The sequence below is a fragment of the Protopterus annectens genome, chromosome 2.part0 (assembly GCF_019279795.1).
Source record: "Protopterus annectens isolate FY-2018-M chromosome 2.part0, PAN1.0, whole genome shotgun sequence".
NCBI lineage: Eukaryota > Metazoa > Chordata > Ceratodontiformes > Protopteridae > Protopterus > Protopterus annectens.
Genome location: NC_056728.1, coordinates 138,798,171 through 138,823,777, shown reverse-complemented (window position 1 = coordinate 138,823,777; position 25,607 = coordinate 138,798,171). Strand labels below are relative to the sequence as shown.

Genomic DNA, 25,607 nt, shown 5'->3' with positions numbered 1-25,607 from the left:
CAGTTGCATTCTTGAAGGACATTATGTAATTTTAAGGTAAAGTTTTTTAAGAAATACACTCATGAACACTACTACCTGAGAGTTTGCCGTGACCATGTCCATATGTGAAAAGGGTAAACGAAATCTGAAGTATATTAGGGGACTAATGCATTGTGGGTAAGGGTGGAGCTCGAGAGTTTCAGTGTTCTACGAGCTAAAAAAAGCGGCAGAGTTGGATCAGATCCAAACCCATTTGTTGAGGAACGAATGAAAATGATAACATCGGCTCTCTCTTTTCTCTAGGAGCATGTATATTTACGTTTGGGGAAGGGGGATTCCCCTTGCATAAAGACATTTATGTTTAGGTTTGCTTTAAGTAATTTTGGTGAAACATTTTCTTTGTATTTGAGTTTGCCAAAATTGCTGTCAATGTATTGATTATGATTTCGGGAAACCTACTAAGAATTTTTTAACTTCACAACCACATATTCACAGAAAGTTATTTTTAGCAAAAGCACAGCCATTACAATTCAAAGCAGGGTTTTTTCAGGAAAGTATACCACCCTCCACCTCCTTACCATATAGTCTCACTCAGAGTACTGTAACTGAAACAAAAGAAACAACAATAAAACATTATCTGCTCTTCACAGGGGTGCTGTAATCTTGGAAGCACAACGCAGGCAATGCAGAACTAACAACTAAGAAAAATTGTCACACACTGCAGAAGCAAACAAACATGGGGGGAAAACAAGAAACTGTTAATTCGCCAAATCAAAAGCAAGCAAAGTACCTTTGTGTATCAGGAGATAACCCTTAAACACCCATAATAAGCAAAAGGTGATAATCACACAGCTTTACTACAATTATATGAACATTCACTTCAGCTGTTAGATCTCAATCACTTCAGAGTTAGGGAATGTCTAAACTCATGACTGGAAATGTGACAATAAATATACTATACCGCTTTTGAATTACTGGTGGATCTCCTTCTACCGACCATCCTTCCAGGGTCCAGCATTCTATTAGGTCTCGTGGCACTCGCCAGTAACTGATTCCTGTGGTAATAATTTGCAATTTTGTTAAAAATGTGAAGGGTCAGTCTTCTAACTTAATCATTTTACTGTGCTTAGCAAATCATATTTAAAATAACTACGAAATGGAAAAATTACAAAGGTTAAGCTAATAAAGGCACCAGTCTTACATATGGCTACTTGGTATTACTTCACCATGACCAGCACTTTATGTTTAGCCGGCCTTAGGCATATGCCAACTAGGCGGCCACCTAGGGCGCTGCTTTAGTAGGGGCGCTTTTCCAGTATTTATTTGGTGTAGGCAGACCAAGATGGGGGCACTGGGTGGTGCGGTGGGGTGCGCCGTGGAGCACGTTTGCCTAGAGCACCAGTTGACTTAAGGCCGCTACTTGTACATCAAGAAAAGGTTCACCAAAAGTTCCACAAAAGTAAACTTTTTCTAGGTGGCACCAAGAAAAAAATGCCTCATCTCCAAAAAAACACATGTTCTAAGATAACCTTCACAGGAAGCATTGCACATTTCAGAATTAAACTACAGAAGTACTGTACAGAAACTTGCCACAGCCCACCTACCAAAGACCGAGCAACCCATACTGCTCCTTTCCTAACTTATCTAATTTGCAATCTCTCTCCCCCATGACAGTTCCCTACCATTCACCTTCTAATGGCCACAAATGAAGATGAGGACATCTAAGGAGTGGCGTACGGCAACTGTGGTCCCACTTCACAAAGGCGGTGCTTCCACCGACCCGGGAAATTACCGTCCCATCAGCTTGACAAGCTTGATCTGCAAAGCTATGGAGAGGATCATAATGGAACTCATAAATAAGGACATAGGAGGCTTGCAGACTTTGGATCTGACCCAGTTCGACTTTGTCAAAGGCAGATCATGCCTTTTAAACTTGGTTGACTTTTTCGAGACAGTCACCAAGGCCATTGATGAGGGAAAGGCAGTCCACACAGCCTACCTCGACCTGGCAAAGGCTTTCGACACAATACCCCACTCAGGTATCATTGAAAAACTCATCAGCTTAAATGTAAACCCATACGTCACAAGATGGGTTGCAAACTGGCTAAGTGACAGAACTCACAGGGTCAGAGTTGCTGGCGCCATGTCAGACTCAAAGCCTGTCACAAGTGGTGTCCCACAGGGTTCAGTCCTGGGCCCTCTCCTGTTTGGCATCTACTTTTCAGAAGTACAAGCAAACACAGGAGGATTATGGCTGACAAAATTTGCAGATGACTGCTAACTGGGTGCCATAGTTGAGAACACATCTGACACAGATATCCTTCAGAAGGGTCTTATAGAAACAGATAACTGGTGCCAGAGCCATGGCCTAAAGTTAAACGCCAAAAAATGCATAGTCATACCCTTCGGGAAAAACAAGGTTACCCCTAGCTACCATATAGGCGGCAACCCACTAAGCACAGAAGAGGTTATCAGGGATCTGGGGACCCAGGTTGACAGTAACCTTTCATTTGACACTCACGTCCAGATCAAGGGAAGTCATCGTCCCCCTGTACTCATCACTCATCAGACCAATGATTGAGTACAATGCCCCATTCGGAATGTATCTGACACGACACCTGCAGCAACTGGAAAGGCCCCAAAAGTTCCTCACCAAAAGGATAAAGGGTCTCAAAAATATGTCCTATGCTGCCCGACTGAAGGAACTTCAGCTCTATTCAGTCGCACGTCTGCTCAGAGGTGACCTGTGCCTGACATACAAGGCCATGTCCAACCCAGAATTGATGAACATGCTTCATGAACCTCAAAAAATCTAGATCCCTCAGAACTACAAGGGCGGGAAACTTAAACCTTGACACGGTTATTAATAGGACGTGCTGGAGGGACAGATTCATCACCCAGAGACTCCCTATGCTGTGGAACAAAATCCCGGTACATGTGAGGTAGAGCACCTCGCTGGCTTTGTTCAAGAGAAATCTTGACCAATGGATGGGAGATCGCAGATATACCCCAGGGATTATCTCAGTGTCACTGCTTGACAGAGGCACAGCAAAATAATGGGCATAGTATCCTCCAAACTAAAGGGGTGGCGAAAGCCGCAAAACTCTGGGCTAGGCTTATAAATGCCCTTGGGCAGATAGCCTAGTATGAACCTATGAACAAAGAGGCTCAGACAGCATATTTTGAAACAATAACAGTCACAAACTGCTCCTTTCCTGAACTGTAATTTAATCTACAATTTTTCCCATGAAGATCCAGTATCATAAGACTTCTGTCAAAAATGAAGATATGAACATCGTAAGGTTCACACCTAAACAGCATATTTTAATGCACTAAGTAAGAATGGCCATGAATATGAAAGCCTGGACTCTTGTCTCTTCAGCCAATTTAAGAAGCATTATACTATGCAGTAAAAAAAATGTTAGTTCATTGAATTAAAGAATGCAACTTTGCAGTTACTGTCCTGCTGATGTATGCTTACTCAATGTAGGGCTTTATCTTCAAGTAAAATAAAAATACTGGGCTTCTTAATGCCCTGTATGTTGCATCATTTAATTCAGTGAATATTACTGATTTGATACATGTGCAGGAGTACAAAGATATGGAGAATAGGGAACATTAACAACCCATCCTCATCCCTGGAATGTCTGTTGCAAGTTTATTAAACAGTGTGTAAAAAGAGTCAAACTGTGTATGAAAAGGAGTGGAGACAATTGCTCCATAGTATACCTAGATATTGCTGAGCAGAAGTTAAAAGGCAGGCATCAGGAAGGCTTACCTTCACATTAAATAGTGCAACCTCTTTTAAGATACTGGTTTCTAAAGATAAAGTGTGCCAAAATTTCCTTTACACATTGTAAAAATCCAAAAAGAAAAAAAAACAGCTTGCCTGTCAGCAGCACACGACACTTTTATGTATGAATCAAGTAGGACAGAGATTTACAGTTACAGGTTGTGAAATTGAAATTCCTTTGCTGTGAAAGTACAGCTCTAAATGGACTAAAATATAAATCTGTGTGCTACTGGGGACCATACCTCTCGTGCATTCCCTTGTTTGTTATAAGTATCACTAAGGGCACATCACATTTGAGGAAGTTAGCCCATTTCACAAAAACAGGCTTTTAAGGGTGTAAACAGTGACATTTTAATACACTCATTCAATAAAACCAAAGGATCCAACCACTGGCAGCTTTGTTTCCATAATATTTATACCATAAGGGCCTCTCAAACAAACAAATCAATGTTGTCACCTTTACATCCGAATACTATGAAAAAATGGCAACATTCCTATACAAAGCAGTCAAAGTGATGTACAGTACCATCATCTTACATGTGACCAATAGTAAGTTGGACAACTTTTAAAATCAGTGAGTTCAACTCTTCTACATTCTATTTTCTAATCACTTTTCCTACTGGAAATCACTGCTAGTGTTTTTTAGTTTCACACTAACAGTAATTCAAAGTATGTTGTCTTCCATCTTTTCTACCTAGCTGAGCAAGAGGAAGGTCTATATGTGCATGGGGGGGGTTTGCCCTGTAGGAAAACAGAAATAACCAACTGGTTTGCTTTATCCACATAAAAACTCAGGGAATGAAGACTCAAAAACAGGTGAAGCATGTGTGTTGTGAAGGGCTTAGAAACCTGACATTCATTTCTGCCTTTTGGTGCCATACTTGGCATTTGCTCCAGACAATGTCAGTGAGCATCAACTCAGGTTCTTACTGGATTGTACTGGTTAGGGAAAATGGCATTCTGCAGGTCTTGTGAGTGTTGCATCCTTCCTGACACTGTCAAACATTAAGTACACATATCAACCAGTGTAAGAAAACCCAATCTACAGTGACAGATTTTTGTCAGCACAAGTGGAAGGATAGGAGGGCATTCAAGGAAGACAAAGAGCATCACAACTACTGAAAGAATATTTCACCTGAGCCATCATGAAAGAAAGGGAGGAGGCAGGTCAGAGTAGAAGGGATGAACATCACAAGTGACATATTTAGGCAGAGGAAAGGGAAACCGCTACTGAAAGGGAGAAAAAAAAAGACAACAGACATTACATGAGTTTCATCCAGGATGTATCCTAAGGAATATGTACAGTGTAATGTCAGAACTAACAACATATCTTCAACAAAAAACTGTTCAGTAGAGAACGGCTTGTAGACTGGAAGATGGCAAAAGTGGGACCACAGCATTTGGGGGAGGGAAAAACCTAGGGCATTACAGGTTTGTTAGCCTAAAAGCAGTAAAAAGGAAAGTCACAGAGAAACTCTTAAAGGAAAAGCTTGCATTTTCCATTTCATTTGACAGAGTAAGATGACAATTACCCTAATTGGTCTGGACATGAAAAGTTCTTGACAGGCAACCAACCTTAGTTCCCTAAATTTTCCAGTTTCCATAAATTTCATTTTTTTTTTACAGTACATATTACACAACCACCTAACAGATATCAGCTTTAAAACTTCAATTTTTTGAATGCATGAACCCACAAGCATGTGGATGCATCAAGAAAAAAAATGTACATTTGCTTTAAAATATGTTAAAATGCATATGTAAACATGAGGTAATTGATCATTTTCACCCTTCCTTTATTCACCAATGTGGATGACTCTGCCTTCAACCCCACCCAAAATAAAAAAAAATGCTAACCTCCAACGATGCACTGCCTCCAATATAAAGCAAATACCCAATTTTTAGAACAAAAAAAAAGAAGTTATGTACTTACCATAACGTTCCATTTGTGTTGCCCATTTTCATTCTTATTCAATAGATGGGTTCGGATCCAACACTCTGATCCAGCTCGGCCATAATGCACTACGCCTAAAGTCCCTCAGATCTTATTTACAGCTTGAGAGAAGGAAATTATAAAACAATTGCCATAACTGGAGTTCAACAAAAGGGACATATGGTGTCCCTAACAGTCTCATTCCTCCAGAAGTCATCTGTAAGAAATGAAGGGGGATGGAGGGTGTGAAGTTGAGCAAGAATGAAAAAATGGACAACACAGATGGAACGTTATAAGTACATAACTTCTTTATCTGATATTGTCAATTTTCATTCATTCCTCAACGGATGGGACAGAGTTCCCAGCTACCTGAATTTCTGGGTGGACTCTAAGGAAGGATATTCCTGAGTACGGTTGAGCCAAAGGCTGCTCTTCCCCTCCAGACCAGATCTACTTTGTAATGAGTGATAAAGGTATGAGGATTTGACCAAGCTGCAGCCGCACATATATCGTCCATGGATGCCCCAGACTGGAATACAGTGAAAGTAGCCATAGATCTAGATGAGTTTTTAGTGTTTTAGGTAAGGGGAGATTCAATTTGCTGTAGACAAATGAAATGCAATCTGTCAGCCATCTAGCTGAGTTAGATTTGTAACTGATTCGCCCAACTTGTTACGTGCAAAGGAAACAAACAGCCAGTTTGTCTTTCTAATTTCTTTTGCTCTGTGCAGGTAGAAACATAATTTTCTATGAACATCCAGTAAGTGCAGCATATATTCCCCTTTATATGTAAGCTTTAGGAAGAAAACTGGCAGATTAATGGCTTGGTAGGAAGGAAGCATTGGTACATAAGGTGACTCTATTCTTGTGGCAAATCAAGTATGGGGACTTAGAAGATAATGCTTGAAGTTCTGAAATTCTTCTAGCAGATGTAATTGCAAAGTACAGTTTTGTACCTACCATAAATGTAGATGTTCGAGTGTATACCCTGCTCCAGTCATCACACTTGGGTTATCCTGCCGTCAGGCGGTCCCGCAGTCGGCCCGAATTCCAAAGTCTTGGTCCGGCGCCAGTTGCTATCGCTTCTTCCCTGACGTCAGTGCGCCAGGGGTATATGAGAGGCATCCAATGCCATTATCTTCAGTTTTTCTTGCCCCAGATGTCAGGTGCCCCCCCCCAAATGGTGGTCAGTAGATAGTACCAATAATAAAAAGTGTAGCATAAACAAAAAATCCCTCCAGCTATAAGCAAATACACCACAAAGGTTGTAACAGATTTTAAGGTATAGAAAGGTCTTAGTTAGGTCAGAGGGGATGGAGGGAGGGTAACCTGGACTGCATCAGTGTATACACTCGAACATCTACATTTATGGTAGGTACAAAACTGTACTATGTTCATCGTGTTACCCTGCTGCAGTCATCACACTTGGGTAGAATCCCAAAGCTAAGGATGGGAGGTGGAGTCAAACAGGGTTAGAGGAGGCTAGAAGGCCCTGCAAACTGCAGTGGCGAAACCATTTCTAGTTTTAGAGTAAAGTGGTAAGTGGTAATGTTTGGTGAAGGTGTGTACTGAACTCCAAGTTGCAGCTTCCAGAATATCCTTGGTTGGCACCCCCCTGAGGAAGGCTGTAGATGTAGCTGCTGCCCTGGTAGAGTGGGGCCTTATGCTGGCAGGAACTGGTTTTCCATGGTGGGTGTAGCAAAAACGTATGCAATGTCCTATCCATTTGGAAATGGTCTGTTTTGAGATAGCCTTTCCTTGTGATGCTGTAGCATAGGATACAAAAAGCTGGTCAGATTATCTGAAAACCTTAGTTTTATCCAAGTAGTAACGTAGCTGCCTGTGAATGTCCAAGGAATGTAGGAATCTTTCTCCTTTGTTCTGTGGATTTGGAAAGAAGGTGGGTAAAATGGATGGTTTGATTTAGAGCCACACTGGATACCACCTTAGGCATAAAGGAGGGGTTAGTTCGTAGAGAAACTCTGTCTTGATGAAAAATGAGGAAAGGCTCTACTGCCATTAGTGCCTGAAGCTCTGAAACTCTTCTCGCTGAAGTAATTGCTAGCAACAGGGCAGTCTTCCATGATATAAACTTTAAGTCAGCTGAGAAAGCTGGCTCAAAAGGAGGTAGCGTAAGTTTTTCCAGAACAAAGTTGAGGTCCCAAGTAGGTGTTGGTGCTCTCCTGGGAGGCCTAATGTTTTTGGCCCCTCTGAGAAACTGCCTTAGGAGTGGATGTGAAAATAAGGGAGGATCCGTGTTGTAGTGAGCTGAAATAGCAGAGGCGTGGATTTTAATAGATGAAAAAGAAAGCCCTTTGTGTAACATCTCAGTTAAATATTGCAGAATCTGAGGTATGTCAGGCTGAAGGGTATTTTGGCCTTTAGCTTGGTTCCAGGCGCAAAACCTTTTCCATTTGTCTGAGTAGGCTTTCCTGGTGCTGGGCCTCCTGGCCTCCAGAATAATATCCATAACAGCTTGTGAGAGAGGAGCTGGCTGGTTGCTTAGGTGATTTGCCATGCAGCCAAGTTTAAGGTTTTGAGCTGGCTGTGTAGAATCTGATTGTGTTGCTGTGTGAGCAGATGGGTAATTTGTGGTAGAATCCATGGTGGGCCCTGGGCCATATTCCTTAATAGTGGATACCAGTGCTGGCGTGGCCAGTCTGGGGCAATGAGTATCATTCGGGGTCTCTCCATCCTGACTTTCAGCAGGACCTTTGTGAGAAGGGGTAATGGAGGAAAGGCATATACTGTCAGCATTTTCCAACTGAATGAGAGTACGTCCACTTTCCAAGCTTGATGGTGAAAAGTCCTTGTGCAAAATTTTGTTAGTTGATAGTTTTGGGGGCTGGCAAACAGGTTTATGTCTGGGAGCCCCCATTTTTGAGTTATCATTGCAAATACTTGTGGATCCAGTTTCCACTCATGGGGATTCATGATGTTTCTGCTTAGGTCGTCTGCCAATGTGTTCTTTTTTCCTGGGGAATTGGGCTTGTAATTGAACTTGGTAAGCCAGTACTGTGTTCCACAAGGTCATTGCTTGCCTGCATAGAGGGTAGGAGTGTGTACCCCCTTGCTTGTTTATGTACCACATTACTGTGGTGTTGTCTGTCCTTATGATAAGCTGTCCTGGATGTAAGAGGTCCTTGAAGGCTGTCAGAGCATTTTGTACAGCTAGCATTTCTTTTTGATTGATGTGCAGATTCCTTTGATCTGCAGTCCATATGCCTTGAATGCACCGTCCTGCCATGTGTGCCCCCCAGGCATAGTCCGATGCATCTGTTGTCACAGTTTGCCTGGCTGGGGGTAAGGTGAAAGGCTGACCCTTGTTGAGGTGACATGCCTGTGACCACCACAGAAACTCATGCTGAAGGCAGGGAATGAGTGGTATCATTGTTTCCAAGCTGTGGCTGTGTTGAGTCCATACGCTTTTTAGGTACCATTGTAATTTCCTCATATGCAGTTTTGCAAATGGCATTAGTAGTATGCAAGATGCCATGAAGCCCAAGGCCTGCAGAATTTTTCTTGCAGGGAGTTGGGTCTTTGTTGCCATTGTTCTGAAGTATTGAGTTAATTGTAGTTGTTTGTCTGGCGTCAGATAAGCCATCTGTGCTGTTGTATTCAAGCTGGCACCCAGGAATGTCATATTTTGTGAGGGCACTAGTTTTGATTTCTTTTCGTTTACTGTGTACCCTAGGCAACTTAGAAGATGTTTTACAAAAGCCAGGTGTTGTAAGAGAATGCCCTTGCTTTCTGCTTGGATGAGGCAGTCGTCCAGGTAAGGGTATATTTGAATTCCTCTTTGTCTGCAGTATGCAATTACTGGTGCCAGGCATTTTGTGAAGACCCTGGGAGCAGTAGATAAGCCAAAGGGCAGTGCAGAGAATTGGTAATGGGTTGAACCTGCAATGAAGCGGAGGTATCTTCTGCAATTTTGTCTGATAGGGACATGCAGGTATGCCTCCTTGAGGTCCAACGTTACTAGCCAAGCTTTCTTGCCCAACATGGGAAGAAGCTGCTGTAGTGTTAGCATCTTGAATTTGGGTACTTGCAAGAATGTGTTTAAAATTGAAAGGTCCAGAATGGGTCTCCAAGCATTGTCCTTTCTGGGGACTAGAAAGAACCTTGAGTAAAATCCTTGGCCTTGCACCTGTGTAGGTACCAGTTGAATAGCTCTCATGTCCATGAGAGCTGTAATTTGTTTTTGTGCCTCTGTCCATTGATTTTGTGGCAGGTTTGGCATTCCTTCTATCCTTGACAAGGTGTGGAAATGGAATCTGTATCCTTGTGAGATAATGTCTAGGACCCATTTGTCCTTTGTGACGATGCGCCAGTTGTCTGCAAAAAGTGCTAATTTTCCTCCCAAGGGAGCTGCCAAGAGAGTTTTGCTTGGCAGTTTGAGGTTTAAGCCATTGTGTTTGCCTTCTAGTAGTTTGGGACCGGTCTTCTCCTCCCTTCTGTGTTGCAGTGCCCCATTGGCGAGGTTTGTAAGGGATTTGTACTTGTCCTCTGCCCCTTGGGTGCCTGTATTTACCCCTCTGTGGTCTGTCAGAAGCTGGAAAGGACCAATTTTTTGTTGGCCAATTTCTGCTGAAGCGTGGGGGCTGTACCTGTAAGAAATCTTTGACCGTCTGAATAGATTTTGCCTTATCCTCCATTTTCTTTAAAACCTCCTCTGCTTTAATCCCAAATAAGACATCCTGCTGTAAGGGTGCATCTAGTAACTTTGCTTTAACATGATTAGGCAGAGATTGTTCCTTTAACTAAGTATGCCTACGTATAGCAGACCCAGTAACAGCTGCACTAGAGGAAGCTTCCAAGGCATCAAAACCACATTGTAAAGTATGTTTGCCCACCTGTTCAGCTACATGCAACAGATCCTGCATTTCCTTGAATTCAGAATGTTGAGGGTGCGTGCCCATCTTTTGTTTTATTTGAGACATTAGGAATTGCTGGTATTTAAGTATGTGAAACTGACAATTTAGTGCTCTCATATCTAGAGTAGCTGAGGTGTAAACCTTCTTCCCCCACCTATCTAGTGCTCTGGAGTCCCTTTCAGAGGGTACAGGATTTTTAGCCATAGAAGCCTTAGCCCCTTTTGGACCCTGGGAGATTGTCTCTGGATCAGCAAAGTACAGTTTTGTACCTACCATAAATGTAGATGTTCGAGTGCTAATACAGCTGCAGTAATAACATATGGGTTCTCTGCCGTCAGTCCAGTCGGCCGAATTCCAAAGTCTAGGTCCGGCGTCGGTTGTTGTCGCTTCCTTTCCTGACGTCAGCGAGGCAGGAGTATATAACACACAGCCAACGCCATTTTCTTCAGTCCTTCTTGTCCCAGATGTCAGGTGCCCCCAGTAGGAAGGCAATACATAAATTATATTTATATACATGCAATGCAATGTAATCAAAAAACAGTAGTTGCAAGCAAATATACCATAGAAGGATAACCCAAACAGGTTGTATGAAGAGGGGTTAGGTCCTAAGCCTTTACCAAGAGGGGAAGGAGGGAGGAAAATCTGTACTGCAGCTGTATTAGCACTCGAACATCTACATTTATGGTAGGTACAAAACTGTACTATGTTCATCGTGCATACAGCTGCAGTAATAACATATGGGTAGAATCCCAAAGCTACGCACAGGATGGTATGCACTAGGTAGAGCTGGGATGAGCCAGAATGCCCCGCAACAGAGCAGTAGCAAAGCCTGCTCTAGTTCTGGAATATAAAGGTAGGTGGTAGTGTCTTGTGAAGGTATGCACAGAACTCCAAGTGGCTGCCTCCAAAATATCTTTGGTAGGGACTCCTCTGAGGAAGGCTGTAGAGGTAGCTGTGGCCCTGGTGGAGTGGGATCTGATGCCTGTAGGGACAGATTTTCCATGATAGGAGTAACAAAACCGTATGCAGTGGCCTATCCATTTTGAAATTGTCTGTTTGGTCACTGGCTTCCCTTGAGCTCCTACAGCATAGGACACAAAAAGTTATTGTGATTTCCTAAAAGGCTTTGTTCTGTCCAAGTAATAACGTAGCTGTCTATGGATGTCTAAAGAGTGTAGCAGCCTTTCCCCTTTGTTTTAAGGATTGGGGTAAAAGGTAGGCAAGTGTATGGCTTGATTTAAAGCTACCCTGGATACCACTTTGGGCATAAATGATGGGTTGGTTCGAAGGGAAACCCTGTCCTGATGGAAAATTAGAAAGGGCTGCACAGCCATGAGGGCTTGTAGTTCTGAAACCCTATGAGCTGAGGTAATGGCCAGAAGGAAGGCTGTTTTCCAGGACAAATATTGCAAATCTGTTGAGGCAGCTGGTTCAAAGGGAGGCAATGTTAATTTTTCTAGAATATAATTAAGATCCCAGGCTGGCACTGGTTGTTTCCTTGGTGGTCTTATATTCTTAGCCCCTCTGAGGAACTGTCTTAAGAGTGGGTGAGAGAATAAGGGTGGATCCGTGTTGAATTCTGCAGAAATGGCTGAGGCATGGATTTTTATGGAGGAAAATGAGAGTCCACTGTTCAGCAGCTCAGCTAGATACTGTAATACCTGAGGCAAATTTAGTTTTGTAGGGTCCTGGCCTTTTTTCTCATTCCAAGAGCAAAACCGTTTCCATTTTGCTGAGTAAGCCTTTCTAGTAGATGGCCTTCTGGCCTCCAAAATGACATCCTGTACCTCTATGGAGAGTAAGGTCTGTTGAGGTGTTAAGGAATTTTCCATGCAGCGAGATTGAGTGTGTTTTCAGCTGACTGTGAAGAGTTTTGTAGTTGTGCTGAGTCAGCAGAAGAGGCATTAGAGGTAGGGACCAGGGAGGAGTATGTGTTAGGCTCCTCAGGAGTGGGTACCAGTGTTGTCTTGGCCAGTCTGGAGCAATCAGTATCATCTTTGGTCTGTCTGCTCTTGCTTTCAAGAGCACCTTGGGCAGAAGAGGCAGAGGTGGGAAAGCGTAAACTGTCCATGCTGACCAACTGAATGAAAGGGCGTCCACTCTCCAGGCCTTTGGATGAAAGGTCCTTGAACAAAACTTTTCCAATTTGATGATTCCTGTGGGAGGCGAAGAGATCTATGTCTGGCCTCCCCCACGCTTGGATTATCTTTGTAAACACTTGAGGATGCAACTTCCATTCGTGTGGATCTGTCATATTTCTGCTTAGATTGTCTGCCAGCGTGTTTTCCAAACCTGGCAAGTACTGTGCTTGAAGTTCGATTTGCCATTCCAGAGCCAAGTTCCAAAGTGTCATGGCTAGTCTGCACAGAGGGTATGAATGTGTCCCTCCTTGTTTGTTTATGTACCACATAACTGTGGTGTTGTCTGTTCTTATCAATAATTGTCCTGGATGCAGGAGGTCCTTGAAAGCTGTAATTGCATTTATCACTGCTAGCATTTCTTTTTGATTGATGTGAAGGTGCTTTTCCTTTTGGGACCATTTGCCCTGAATGCACCTGTCTGTCATGTGCGCCCCCAGGCGTAATCTGCGTCTGTTGTGATGACTTGATTTGCTTGAGGCTTGCAGAATGGGAGGCCTGTGTTTATTTGACATGCTTGAGCCCACCATAGAAATTCCTTTTGCAAACATGGAATTATTGGTATTATTGTTTCCAAATTGTGGCTGCGTTGAGACCATAGATTTTTTAGGTACCACTGAAGTTTCCTCATATGCAGCTTTGCACATGGAATTAAAAGAATGCAAGATGCCATGAAGCCCAGAGCCTGCAGGATTTTCCTTGCAGTAAGCCTGGTACAATTTGCTAGCATTTTGAAGTACTGAGTTAGTTGCCTCTGCTTTTCTGGCGTAAGATAGGCCATCTGGGTGTTTGTGTCCAAGTTGGCACCCAGGAAAATTATTTTCTGAGCTGGTGTTAGCCTGGATTTCTCTTTGTTGATTGTGTATCCCAGAGCATTCAGTAACCGTGTTGCATAAGCCAGATGTTCCAGAAGTATGCGCTTGCTGTCCGCTTGGATCAGGCAGTCGTCCAAATAAGGGTAAATTTGTATCCCTTGAAGTCTGCAGTAGGCAATTACTGATGCCAGGCATTTCATGAATACTCTGGGCGCAGTAGATAAGCCAAAGGGCAATGCAGAGAATTGATAGTGGATTGAACCTGCAAGAAATCTGAGGTATCTTCTGCAGCTTTGTCTGATTGGGACATGCAGGTATGCCTCCTTGAGGTCCAATGTTACCAGCCAAAACTCCTTGCCCAGCATGGGAAGAAGCTGCTGTAATGTGAGCATCTTGAATTTTGGTACGAGTAAGAATGTGTTTAGGATGGATAAGTCCAAAATGGGTCTCCAGTCGGTTCCTTTCCTTGGTACCAGAAATAGCCTGGAATAAAACCTTGACCTTGTTCGTGAGTAGGTACCTCTTGAATAGCTTTCATGTCTATGAGCTTTGAAATTTGTAGTAGTGCCTCTGCCCTTTGATTGTGTGGCAGGTTTGGCATGCCTCTCATTTTTGGGAGAGTGTGAAAATGAAATCTGTAGCCTCTGTTTATAACGTCCAGGATCCATTTGTCTGTTGTGACCATATGCCAATTTCTTGTAAATAATGCCAGCTTTCCTCCCAAGGGTGCTGCCAGCTGAGACTTGCTTGGCATGGAAACGAGGAAGTCATTGGGTTTCTTTCCTGTATTGCTGTGCATTGTTTTCGCCACCTCTTGGTGCTGGAGTTTGCCATTGCCTGCCTCTATATGATCCTTGTGATTGCCCTCTGCCCCTTGTGCGCCTATATCTACCTCTTTGGGGCCTGTCAGTGGCTAGAAAGGACCAGTTTTTAGAAGGCCAATTTCTGCTAAAACGTGGTGGTTGAACCTGTAGAAAAGCTTTGACAGTTTGCATAGATTTGGCTTTTTCTTCCATTTTCCGTAGTATCTCCTCAGCATTAGTACCAAATAGCACATCCTTTTGTAAAGGGGCATCTAGTAATTTAGCTTTCACATGATCAGGCAAGATTTGTTCCCTAAGCCATGCATGCCTACGAATGACTAATCCTGTAACAGCAGCTCTACTTGAGGCCTCTAGGGCATCAAAACCACATTGTAAAGTGTGTTTACCCACTTGTTCTGCACTATGCATCATATCCTGCAACTCCTTCAAATCTGGTTGTTCAGGTTGAGACATTTTATTTCTTAATTGTGATAACAGAAACTGCTGATATTTAAGCATATGAAACTGACAATTTAATGCCCTCATGGCTAGGGTGGCGAGGTATATACCTTTTTCCCCACCTTTCTAAGGATCTTGACTCTCTTCGAAGGTAGTGGATTCTTAGCAGTAGAGGCCTTCATTCCCTTGGGACCTTGAGAAATGGTTTCAGGGTCAGCATTATGGCTTTTGAAAAGAAATTGGTGAGAGTTAGGAACTCTGTAGTACCTATCAGGCTTGACTGGGGCAGGAGGCAGAGAATTCGGGTTAAGGCAAGCCTCCGAATAAACATCATCAAGTACATCCAAGACAGGAGGTATCGCCAGAGGTCTGTGTTGAGGCAACAAAAGAAATTCCTTCAGTCTTTTCTTGGAATCAGAAAAGTCTTGGCCTTCCCAATGGAAGTGTTCCCTCAAAGTGTGCAAGGTTTCCCCAAAAGAATAATCCTCAGGAGGAGATACAGAAGGAATGGATTGCTCCACATCAGAATCTTCAAAAGGGGAGAAAGAGTGTTCCTCTACATCAGAGTGTTCTGAAATAATGGAGCCCTGATCAGAAGAGGGAGAATCTTCCTCCACTCTGGGCCTCTTGTCAGGAGGGGGTTGGGAACCCCTGATAAGAGTAATTAAATCCTCAGCCATTTTAAGCATCTGTTTTTTAGGCTTGGGGCCTGTGGATGGGCCCTGTGGAACAGGCCTCTTGGGATGCCTGGCTGATTTGGATTTAGTAAAGGCCTTAATGGAAAATGAAGATGAGGGTCTAAAGACACCATGGGTGGAAGTGGACCTGTCCACATTAGGAGACTCAACGCCACAGTGGCTTCGTGGTTGTAGTCTGGGTATGGGCCGAGGTACCGGGTCTCGGGTACAGAAGACCCCGCCAAAGAAGTGTCGCCGGTAGTCAGGGACTGCATAAGTCTCGCTGAGAACCGGACCACGTGTAGCCGGTTTTGGCGTGGTGTCGGTGGAGACCACGGACCTCGCGTGTCGGTCCTTGTCCTTGCATTTTTTGGACAAAACTGTAGTCGGCGACATTTTATAATCAAATGCTGTACCAAAGAAATGTTGGGCGAACTCCGCCTTGATAGCGTTTATTGAAAGTAGCACAAGCGGCAGCCGAGACGCCGTGGTCTGGGCCTAAACAAGGTATGCAAAGGGAATGGAAATCCTTATGCGGTATTTGCTTCCCACAAGAAATACAATTGTTAACTTTTTCTGACATCGGTCTGAGGCAAGAAAAGTTTCCTCAACGGGTACTTAGCTTTAATGAAGACTTGGTTTCCAAATTTTCATAAATTCAGGAGGCCGTCCGGCACTTGCGAACTGCTTCTGCTTCGCGGCAAAAGACTGAAGAAAATGGCGCTGTGTCTTATATACTCCTGCCTCGCTGACATCAGGAAAGGAAGCGACAACAACCGACTTTGGAATTCGGCCGACCGAGGTTGACGGCAGAGAACCCATATGTTATTACTGCAGCTGTATGCACGATGAACATCAGGGCTTTTGTATAGGAATTTGTGTGAGTCAGGCACTCTATAGTATCTATCTGGTTTGGCTGGAGCAGGAGGCAGAGAATCTGGATTTAGACTAGATTCTAAGAAACATCATCCACAATGTCTAAAACTGGGGGGATAGCAAGTGGTCTGTGCTGGGGGAGTAAAAGAAACTCTCGGAGCCTTTTCTTTGAGTCGGAGTAGTCCTGACCTTCCCAGTCGAAATGTTCCCTCAAGGTATGTAAGGTTTCCCCAAAGGAATAATCTTCAGGGGGAGAAGCTGAGGGAATGGAGTCCTCAGCATCAGAATCTTCATAAGGGGGAAAGGAGTAATCCTGTTCCTCAGAGCAGCCTGAGGAAACAGACACTGGATCAGAGGAGGCATAATCCTCATCTTGTCTAGGCCTTTTGTTGGGGGGGGGGGGGGTTGGGAACCCCTGATCAAAGAAATCAAATCTTCAGCCCTTTTAAGCATCTGTTTCTTAGGCATAGGGCCTTGACCTAGAGACTGAAGTGTAGTCTTTTTTTGGTTTTAGAGGAGTCTTAAGCTTAGCATAAGATTTAATGGTGAGAGTAGTCGGTCTGAAGACACCTTCTGAAACCGAAGGTGTTTCTACAGCACCGGCTTCTCCTTCTGCAATGTCGCCGGTAGGGCCTAAAGAAAATGGCTGCGTCGGCCTAGAACTCTCTGCTGGATAATCCGAAGCGGTCTGGGGATCCAATTCAGCGGTAGCCAGGGGCTGCGTAGGCGCCTCACTGAAAACCGGAAAACCGGCAACCGGCCCAGCCGAGGCCTCGGAGTCTGGCTTGGATCTAGGCTGCCTTTCTTTATCTTTGCATTTTTTATGCACGCCGGTAGTCGGTTGCTCCGATGGCATAGTGTAATTAAATTTCCTACCGAAGTAGTGTCGTGCAAAATCAAAGCGTCGCTTTATAGTTCGCTTATTGAACCTAGCACAGAACCGACAACCAGTGATGTCGTGGTCTGGGCCTAGGCAAAGTATACAAAAAGAATGAAAGTCCTTATGAGGTATTTGCTTCCCACAAGAAATGCAATTGTTAACTTTTTCTGACATCGGACTGAGGCAAGGAAAGGTTCCCCAATGGGGTACTTAGCTTTGAAGACTTCAGACTGAAACTCTATTCGAAAATCTCAGGTGTCGGCCGACCAGCACTTGCGAACTGCTTCTGCTTCGGGCACCGCGCGGAAAGAAAGACTGAAGAAAATGGCGTCGGATGCCTCTCATATACCCCTGGCGCACTGACATCAGGGAAGAAGCGACAGCAACAGACGTCGGACCAAGACTTTGCAATTCGGGCCGACTGCGGGACCGCCTGACGGCAGGATAACCCAAGTGTGATGACTGCAGCAGGGTAACACGATGAACATCTAAAAAGACAGTTTTCCAGGTTACAAATTTTAAATCAGTTAGCTGCAGGTTCACAGGGAGAACGTGTTAAGGCTTGCAGTACCAAATTTAAATACCATGTCTGAGTAGAAGGGTACCTTTTAAAAATGCTCTGCACAGTTTAGAAGAAGCCAGGGAGGAATTCTGAAACCCCACATGAAAGTTAGAGATGGCCGCAAGTTGAACTTTAATAGTTGATGAACTAACACCCTCCTTAAATAAGCTTGATAAAAATTCAAGAACAGAATGAATAGGGACTGAGAAGGCATCTACCTGATTCTGCTCTGCCTAAAACTCAAATCTTCTCCATTTACTTCAGTCGAGTTTCCTCGTAGAGGGTTTACTGGGAGATAACAGTATAGAACAGACAGGCAAAGACAACATAGGTTTTCTTGCTAATAATGGAACTGAAAAAACCATGTAGTCACGTTTAAGATTTGAGATGTCCAGGCGAACCATGCCTGCCTGGGGACAGAGAAGGTCTAGAGTTGGATCCAGAATCCCTGGTGGGTACAGAAGATAAGACCAAAGGAAGGGAATCCAAATCTGAAGGCCAGTGAGGTGCAATGATAACTTTTGCTCTTCAACCTGGCTGCTTTCTGAAGGAATTTGGGAATTAAAGGAGTCGGATATGAGCATATGGAAGACCAAGGGGCCAGTTGTGGAGTACAGCATCCCTCGGTGACTCCCCCAATGGGAAATTAGGGGAGATTCAAAAAAAAGACTGCAGCAAGGCTGGCCCCACCAATGGAAAATCATGTCCATCACTTTGCTGTTGACAGACCACTTGTGAGGTAGTAAGATGGACCTGCTCAGTTTGTCTGCTATCACGTTGACTTTCTTAGAATGTACATTGCAATTAGAAAGTGTTTGGAAGAAATCACCATTGCCACACCCTTACGGCTTCTTGACAAAGGGGATAAAATCTGGTTTCCCTTTGGTTATCGATGTACCATACTACTGACATGTTGTCTGGATCACAATTGTTCTGAGACGGAGAGAGTTTTGAAAACCACTGCTCTCATTACCAAAACATTGATATGCAAGTTGACCTCTACAGGGGACAAAGTGCATTGGACTGTCTTCCCCAGAAAATGCCCCCTCCCACCCAATCTGGGAAGCATCCATGGTCTCTACGGCCTTAGGCTGAGGGAGAATGAAAGGACAACCTTGCAACAGCTGCTGTGACTGCATCCACCAGGAAAGATGCTGAGATGCTGTCTGCATACCAAAGTTACTCTTTTCTTTGTTGACATGGCTTGAGAGAATTGACCACTGTGTTTGTAGTATCCATCTCAGAATTCTCACGTTATAGCTTGCTAAGGGAACAGAAATTATTGCCACTGACATTGATCCCAGGGCTTGCAGAATCAACCAGGCTGAAATTCTGGTACTACAAATTATTTTCTTGACCCGATTTCTTATTGTTTGTACTCTGGAAAGAGGAAGAGATGCTACCATAGATATGGTATTGAACACTGCTCCTATGAATTCCAGTGTCTGAGTTGGTTGTAATTGTGACTTGTTGTAAATGATGGTTATTCCAAGATTTGAACAGGTCTGCAACACTTTGTCTTGTGCTTGCACTAATTGATGCCTGGTCGGAGTGGTAATGAGCCAGTCAAAGTATGGAAACACTCAAAATCCCTGCAAGTCTCAAGTGAGCTGCTACTACTGCCATACACTTGGTGAACACCCTGGGGGCTGTGGTGAGGCCAAAGGGCAGTGCTCTGAAAGTACAGTTGTGTACACTTACCATAAATGTAGATGTTCGAGTATATTCACTGTTGCAGTCATTACATTTGGGTTATCTGCTTGCAGGTAGCCCTCAGTCGGCCTGATTATCAAAGTCATGGGTCCTGTGTTGGTTGCTGTCTCATCTTCCATGATGTCAGGTAGTCGGGTATAAAGCATGCAGCCGACACCATTACATCAGTTTTTCTTGTCTCAGATGTCAGGTGCCCCCCATAATGGGAAGCAATTATATACAAGGTTACACCTCCAACAAAAAGCATACGCACCAAAAAACTTTAACTATAATAAACAAGAAGAGAGGTATAGTCAATAGAAGTCAGGGGGCTGGAGGGAGGGTAACCAGGGCTGCAACAGTGAATACACTCGAACATCTACATTTATGATAAGTGTACACAACTGTACTATGTTCTTCGTGTTTCACTGTTGCAGTCATTACATTTGGGTAGATTCCCAAAGCTAAGGAAGGGAGGAGGCAATTAGAGAGCATTAGGACCAGCTATTAGGCCCTGCAGGCCTGCAATGGCAAAACCAGCTCTGGATTTAGAAAAAAATTGGCAAGTGGTAATGCTTGGTGAATGCATGTACAGAACTCCAGGTAGCAGCTTCTCGGATGTCCCTGGTAGGGACACCTCTGAGAAAGGCTGTAGAGGTAGATGCAGCTCTGGTGGAATGTGGTCTTATCCCCTGTGAGGTAGGTTTGCCATGATGCTTATAGCAGAAATGAATGCAATGGCCTATCCACTTAGAAATAGTTTTCCTTAAAATGGCCTTCCCCTCTACCCCTGCAGCAAATGCAACCAATAGTTGTTCAGATTTCCTGAGAGGCTTAGTCCTGTCCAAGTAAAACCTAAGCTGTCTGTGCAAGTCCAAGGAGTGCAGTATTCGTTCCCCTTTGTTCTGTGGATTAGAAAAGAAGGCTGGCAAATGAATGGACTGATTAAGGGCCACACTGGATACCACCTTGGGCACAAAGGAAGGATTGGTCCCGAGGGACACCCTGTCTGCATGAAAGATGATGAGAGGCTCCACTGCCATGAGGGCCTGTAATTCAGACATCCTTCTTGCTGAAGTGATGGTTAGAAGGAACGCTGTTTTCCAAGAATGCAATTTCAACTCTGCATTTGCAGCTGGCTCAAAAGGAGGCAGAGTGAGCTTTTCCAATACAAAGTTAAGGTCCCAGGCTGGACCTTAGGGGCTCTCCTGGGTGGTCTTACGTTTTGGCCCCTCTAAGGAATTGCTTCAACAGTGGATGAGAGAAGAGGGGAGGCTCTATATTATAATGTGCTGAAATGGCTGAGGCATGAATTTTAATGGAAGAAAAGGAAAGGCCCTTGTGAAGCATCTCAGTTAAGTATTGAAGAATGTGTGGTAAATTGGGCACTGTTGGGCCCATCCCCTGAGTTTGGCTCCAAAGGAACAGAATCTTTTCCATTTTTCAGCATAGGATTTTCTAGTACTAGGCCTCCTTGCCTCCAGAATGACATCCATCACTTGCTTACTGAGGAATGGTAACGGAGAGCTCAGATAATTAGCCAGGCTGCAAGTTTCAAGGTTTGGAGCTGGGGGTACAGAATCTGTCCGTCCTGCTGGGAGAGCAGGGAAGGGGTCTGAGGCAGGTGCTATATGGTTCCAGCAGCGACCCACTGCGCAAGACGGGGTACCAGTGTTGGCGTGGCCAGTCTGGTGCAATGAGAATTATCCTTGGTTTGTCCAGTTTGATCTTTAGCAGAACTTTGGAGAGGAGAGGCAGAGGGGGAAAGACATAAACTGATAGGGTTTTCCAGGTGAAGGACAGGGCATCCACTTTCCAAGCTTGTCTGTGGGGAGTCCTTGTGCAGAACTTGTCCAATTGGTAGTTCTGAGGGGAGACAAAAAGGTCTCTCTGGGCTCCCCCATTTGTTTCTTAAAATGTTGAATATCTTTGGTTCCAGTTTCCACTCGTGCGGGTCCATGAGATTTCTGCTTAGGTCATCTGCCAGTGTGTTTAGCTTGCCTGGCAGGAACTGAGCTTGTAGATGCACTTGGTAGCTCAAGGCTGTGTTCCACAAAACCATGGCTAGTCTGCAGAGAGGGTATGAGTGGGTTCCTCCTGCTTGTTTATGTACCACATAACAGTGGTGTTGTCCGTCTTTACCAATAATTGTCCTGGAAGAAAGTGGTCCTTGAAGGCTGTCTGAGCATTCTGTACAGATAACATTTCTTTTTAATTGCTGTACAGGTGCATTTGACTTGGGTTCCATTTACCCTGAATGCACTGCCCTGCCAAGTGAGCCCCCCATGCATAGTCTGATGCATCTGCTGTTAGGGTTTGGGCAGCAGGGGGTAGAGTGAATGGCAGTCCCTTGCTGTGGTGGCAGGCTTCAGCCCACCAAAGGAACTCTGTCTGTAGAAAAGGAATGATAGGAATCATTGATTCTAGGTCCTGAGAATGTTGACACCACAGGCTTTTTAGATACCATTGTAGTTTCCTCATATGCAGTCTTGCATATGGAATTAGTAGAATGCAAGAGGCCATGAACCCCTGGGCTTGCAGTATTTTCCTTGCAGATAGCTGGGTCTTTGTGGCCAGTAGTCTGTAGTAGGCCGTCAAATAAACGTGTTTCTCTGGCGTGAGGTAGGCCATCTGGGAAGTTGTATTCAAGCTTGCTCCCAGGAATACAATTTGTTAGCAGGGTACTAGATGCGATTTCTTTTCCTTTATGGTGTACCCCAGAGAAGTTAGTAATTTCTTTACAAATGCCAGACAATTTAATAGTAGGTCCTGGCTTTCTGCTTGAATTAGACAATCGTCCAGGTACGGACATATTTGAATATTTCTTTGCCTGCAGTATGCAATGACTGGAGCTAGGCACTTTCTGAATACCCTGGGTGCAGTAGATAAGCCAAAGGGCAGTGCACAGAACTGATAGTGCATGTAGCCTGCTCTGAAGCTCAGGTATTTTCTGCAAGATTCCCTTATTGGGATGTGCAGGTAGGCTTCCTTTAAATCCAGTGTTGCCTACCAGGCATTTTTGCCTAGCATGGGAAGCAGCTGATGAAGAGTTAGCATTTTGAATTTTGGGATTACCAAAAAGGTATTTAGGATAGACAGGTCCAGGATGGGATGCCAGGAATTGTCTTTTCTGGGTACCAGGAAAAGTCTTGAGTAAAAACCTTGCCCCCATTCCTCTTCTGGGGCAGGCTGAATAGCTCTGATACTTAGAGAAAGAACCTGCTTTTGAGCATATGCCCACCGATTTGGAGGTAGGTCTGGTCAACCGCTTGGGGCTGGTAAGGAGAGGAAGTGGAATCTGTATCCTTGGGAAACTATATTTAAAACCCATCTGTCTTGGGTAATGGAGTTCCCAGTTTTTTGCATGCAGAGCGATCTTTCCCCCTAAAGGAACAGTCAGTTGAGCAGGGCTTGGAAGGTTTAATATTAAGTCATTGTGACAGTTTACCATAGGGGGGTGCCTTACTACTCCCAGCTTTGGAAGTGGGAGCCCCCACTGCTTAGGCCTGAGAGTACTTTGAGACTGAAGCCTGGGTGGTCTGCTGATCCTGGGTTTGGACTGAGAAGGCCTGGAAAAGGCGGGAAAGGACCAATTCTTAGAAGGCCAGTGCCTACTAAATCTGGGAGGCTGTACTTGCAGGAAATCTTTAACAGTTTAATGTTAATGAGTAATTCTGGCTTTCCCAGCAGGAATGCTACCTAAGAATATACAAAGTTTCACCAAAAGAGAAATCCTCTGGAGGGGAAGCAGAGGGAATGGAGTCCTATGCATCAGAATCCTCATAGGTAGATAAGGGCAACTCCTGGTCATCAGAGAAAACAGAAATTTCAGAATCCTGATCAGAAGAATCAGAAGGAAAATCAGTTCTAGGTCTCTCAGAGGGAGAAGGGTGGCTTCGCCTGATTAGAGTAATAAGGTCTTCAGCCATTCTTATCATTTGTTTTTTAGGCATAGGTGCCTGACCATGCGGTCTGGGCATTGGTTTTCTAGGCGTGGATCGAATTTTAGGCATTGAAGAAGAAGATGCCGTCAGTTTAATATGCAAGTCAGTAGGCCTGAATACACCCTCAGAAGCCAGTGCCTGCACAGCAGCTCCGGGTCCATCCAAAGTAGAGACATCCGCAGGTTTCACAGTCGAAGAAGCATCTCGCGGCATACTGGAATCCGAATGGGCCTCAGTAGAGACCTGCGAATCTGAAGTAGTGGGTAGCAGGGGCTGTGAAAGTGCCTCACTGAGTACTGGCGAACTGGCAACTAGCTTAGCAAAAGCGTCATCGGCAGCTTTGGACCTATGCGGTCTGTCTCTATCTTTGCACTTTTTCGGAATATTGGTAGTCGGGTGGCTTACCGAAGCCATTTCTGGATAATTGAAATGAGTACCAAAATATTTAGATGCGAAAATGAACCGATGACGAATAGTTAGAGGTTTGAATAATGCACAAAACCGACAGCGAGGGACGTCATGGTCTGGGCCGAAGCAAGGTATGCAGTACGAACGAAAATCTTTATCAGGTACTTGCTTTCCACAAGAAATACAATTGTTAACTTTTACTGAATTGGTTAAGAACAAGAAAAGGAATCCCCAACGGGGTACTTAGCTTTGTTTAAGACTTCGGATCTGAAACTCGAAAAGGAAAATTTCAGGAGTCGGCCGACCGGCACTTGCGAACTGCTTCTGCTTCGGGCACCACACGGCAAGAAAGACTAATGTAATGGTATCGGCTGCATGCTTTATACCCCTGACTACCAGACATCATGGAAGATGAGACAGCAACCGACGCAGGACCCAAGACTTTGACAATCAGGCCGACCGAGGACTACCTGCAAGCAGATAACCCAAATGTAATGACTGCAACAGTGAAACACGAAGAACATCTGGTACTAACTGGCTCCCAACCTGAAGCGTTAGTACCTTCTGGATCGCCTGTTGCTTTTTATGTGATAGTATGCATCCTGAAGGTCTATTGAGAAAATCTGGTCATCCTTGCTCAGAAAAGGTAGAATGGACTGAACTGTGACCATTCGGAACTTGGTGCGTTAAACAGATTTGTTCAATCAGTATCCAGACCCCTGTCTTGTTTGATACTAAAAATAATCTGGAGTAAGTTCCAAATTCTATTTGGTCTGGAGGCACCTCTTGGATGACTTTTTTAGCAGCTTTTGGATTTCTAGTGGTGCTACTTCCCTCTCATTGGGTGGAACATCGGAGATATTCCTGGGTAATGGAGGTGGTAGGGAAAAGGGAATAATATGACCTCTGGAAAGGATTCTCTTCACCAAAGTCTCCTTTGTTATGTTTAGCCAGGTTTCCTGGTGCAGAGATAAGTGACCCCTTCAGGAGTGCTGAAAGGGTGTGTCGGAAAATGTATCTGTACACCCTCAGTTTCCTTTGCCATTATCACTGCTTCCTCTCTGTGTCTGGGGGAACTAACTCCACCTGTATCTTGGAAAGGACCCTGAGACTTACCTTTCGATCTCCCAGTGGATTCCTGGAAAAGGTCTGTTGAGTGGTTGAAAAATGTACATCCAATGCAGATAGGGTCTTTCCTTCTCACACCTGGACAGTGTGCCTTTTAGTGTGGGGCCAAACAAAGAAGAACCGTCAAAGGGAACACTGACGAAAGAGGACTTGAAGCTCTCCGCAAAAATCACACAGGAGCATCCAGGCATGCCTCCTAATGGAAATATCTGAACCTGCAGTCCTTGAGGTGCATCTTGTAGCATGCGAGATGAGCCTCATGGCCGAATTTGCAAAAGATTAAAGGGTAGCCAACTGTGAGGCTACAGAAGTTTGAGCATCCACAGTAGTGGCCCCTGAAAGGGAGTTTGAAAGTTCCTTAATCAAGTCCCTTTGCAGTCTCGTGATCTTTGCCAAACAGTTCAGCGATTGAAAGGCAAATGTCACTGAGCCATAAACTTGCTTCCCAAATCTGTCCAGTGCCCTAGATTCTCTATCAGGAGGACGGAGAGTGGAACTCTGTTCCTTCTTTGTAGCTACCACCATGACCATTACATCAACTGGTATCCCTTTACTCCAGTGCTGTCTACCTACCAGTAGAGCCAGAATCCTGTCTGGTCTCTTGGGGATCAGCTCAATCATATCAGGTTCCTTCCATGCTTGTTTAGAA

General features: G+C 44.3%; 1 protein-coding gene across 1 annotated transcript in view; it reads right to left on the bottom strand.

Moving 5' to 3' along the window:
* The window catches only part of KCTD18 (potassium channel tetramerization domain containing 18), a 290,584-nt gene that overhangs the window by 100,422 nt on the left and 164,555 nt on the right, over positions 1-25,607 (bottom strand). The window contains exon 6 of the mRNA XM_044060631.1: positions 941-1,034. Coding sequence (XP_043916566.1) covers positions 941-1,034 — 94 coding nt within the window. The remainder of the gene's footprint in view (positions 1-940; positions 1,035-25,607) is intronic.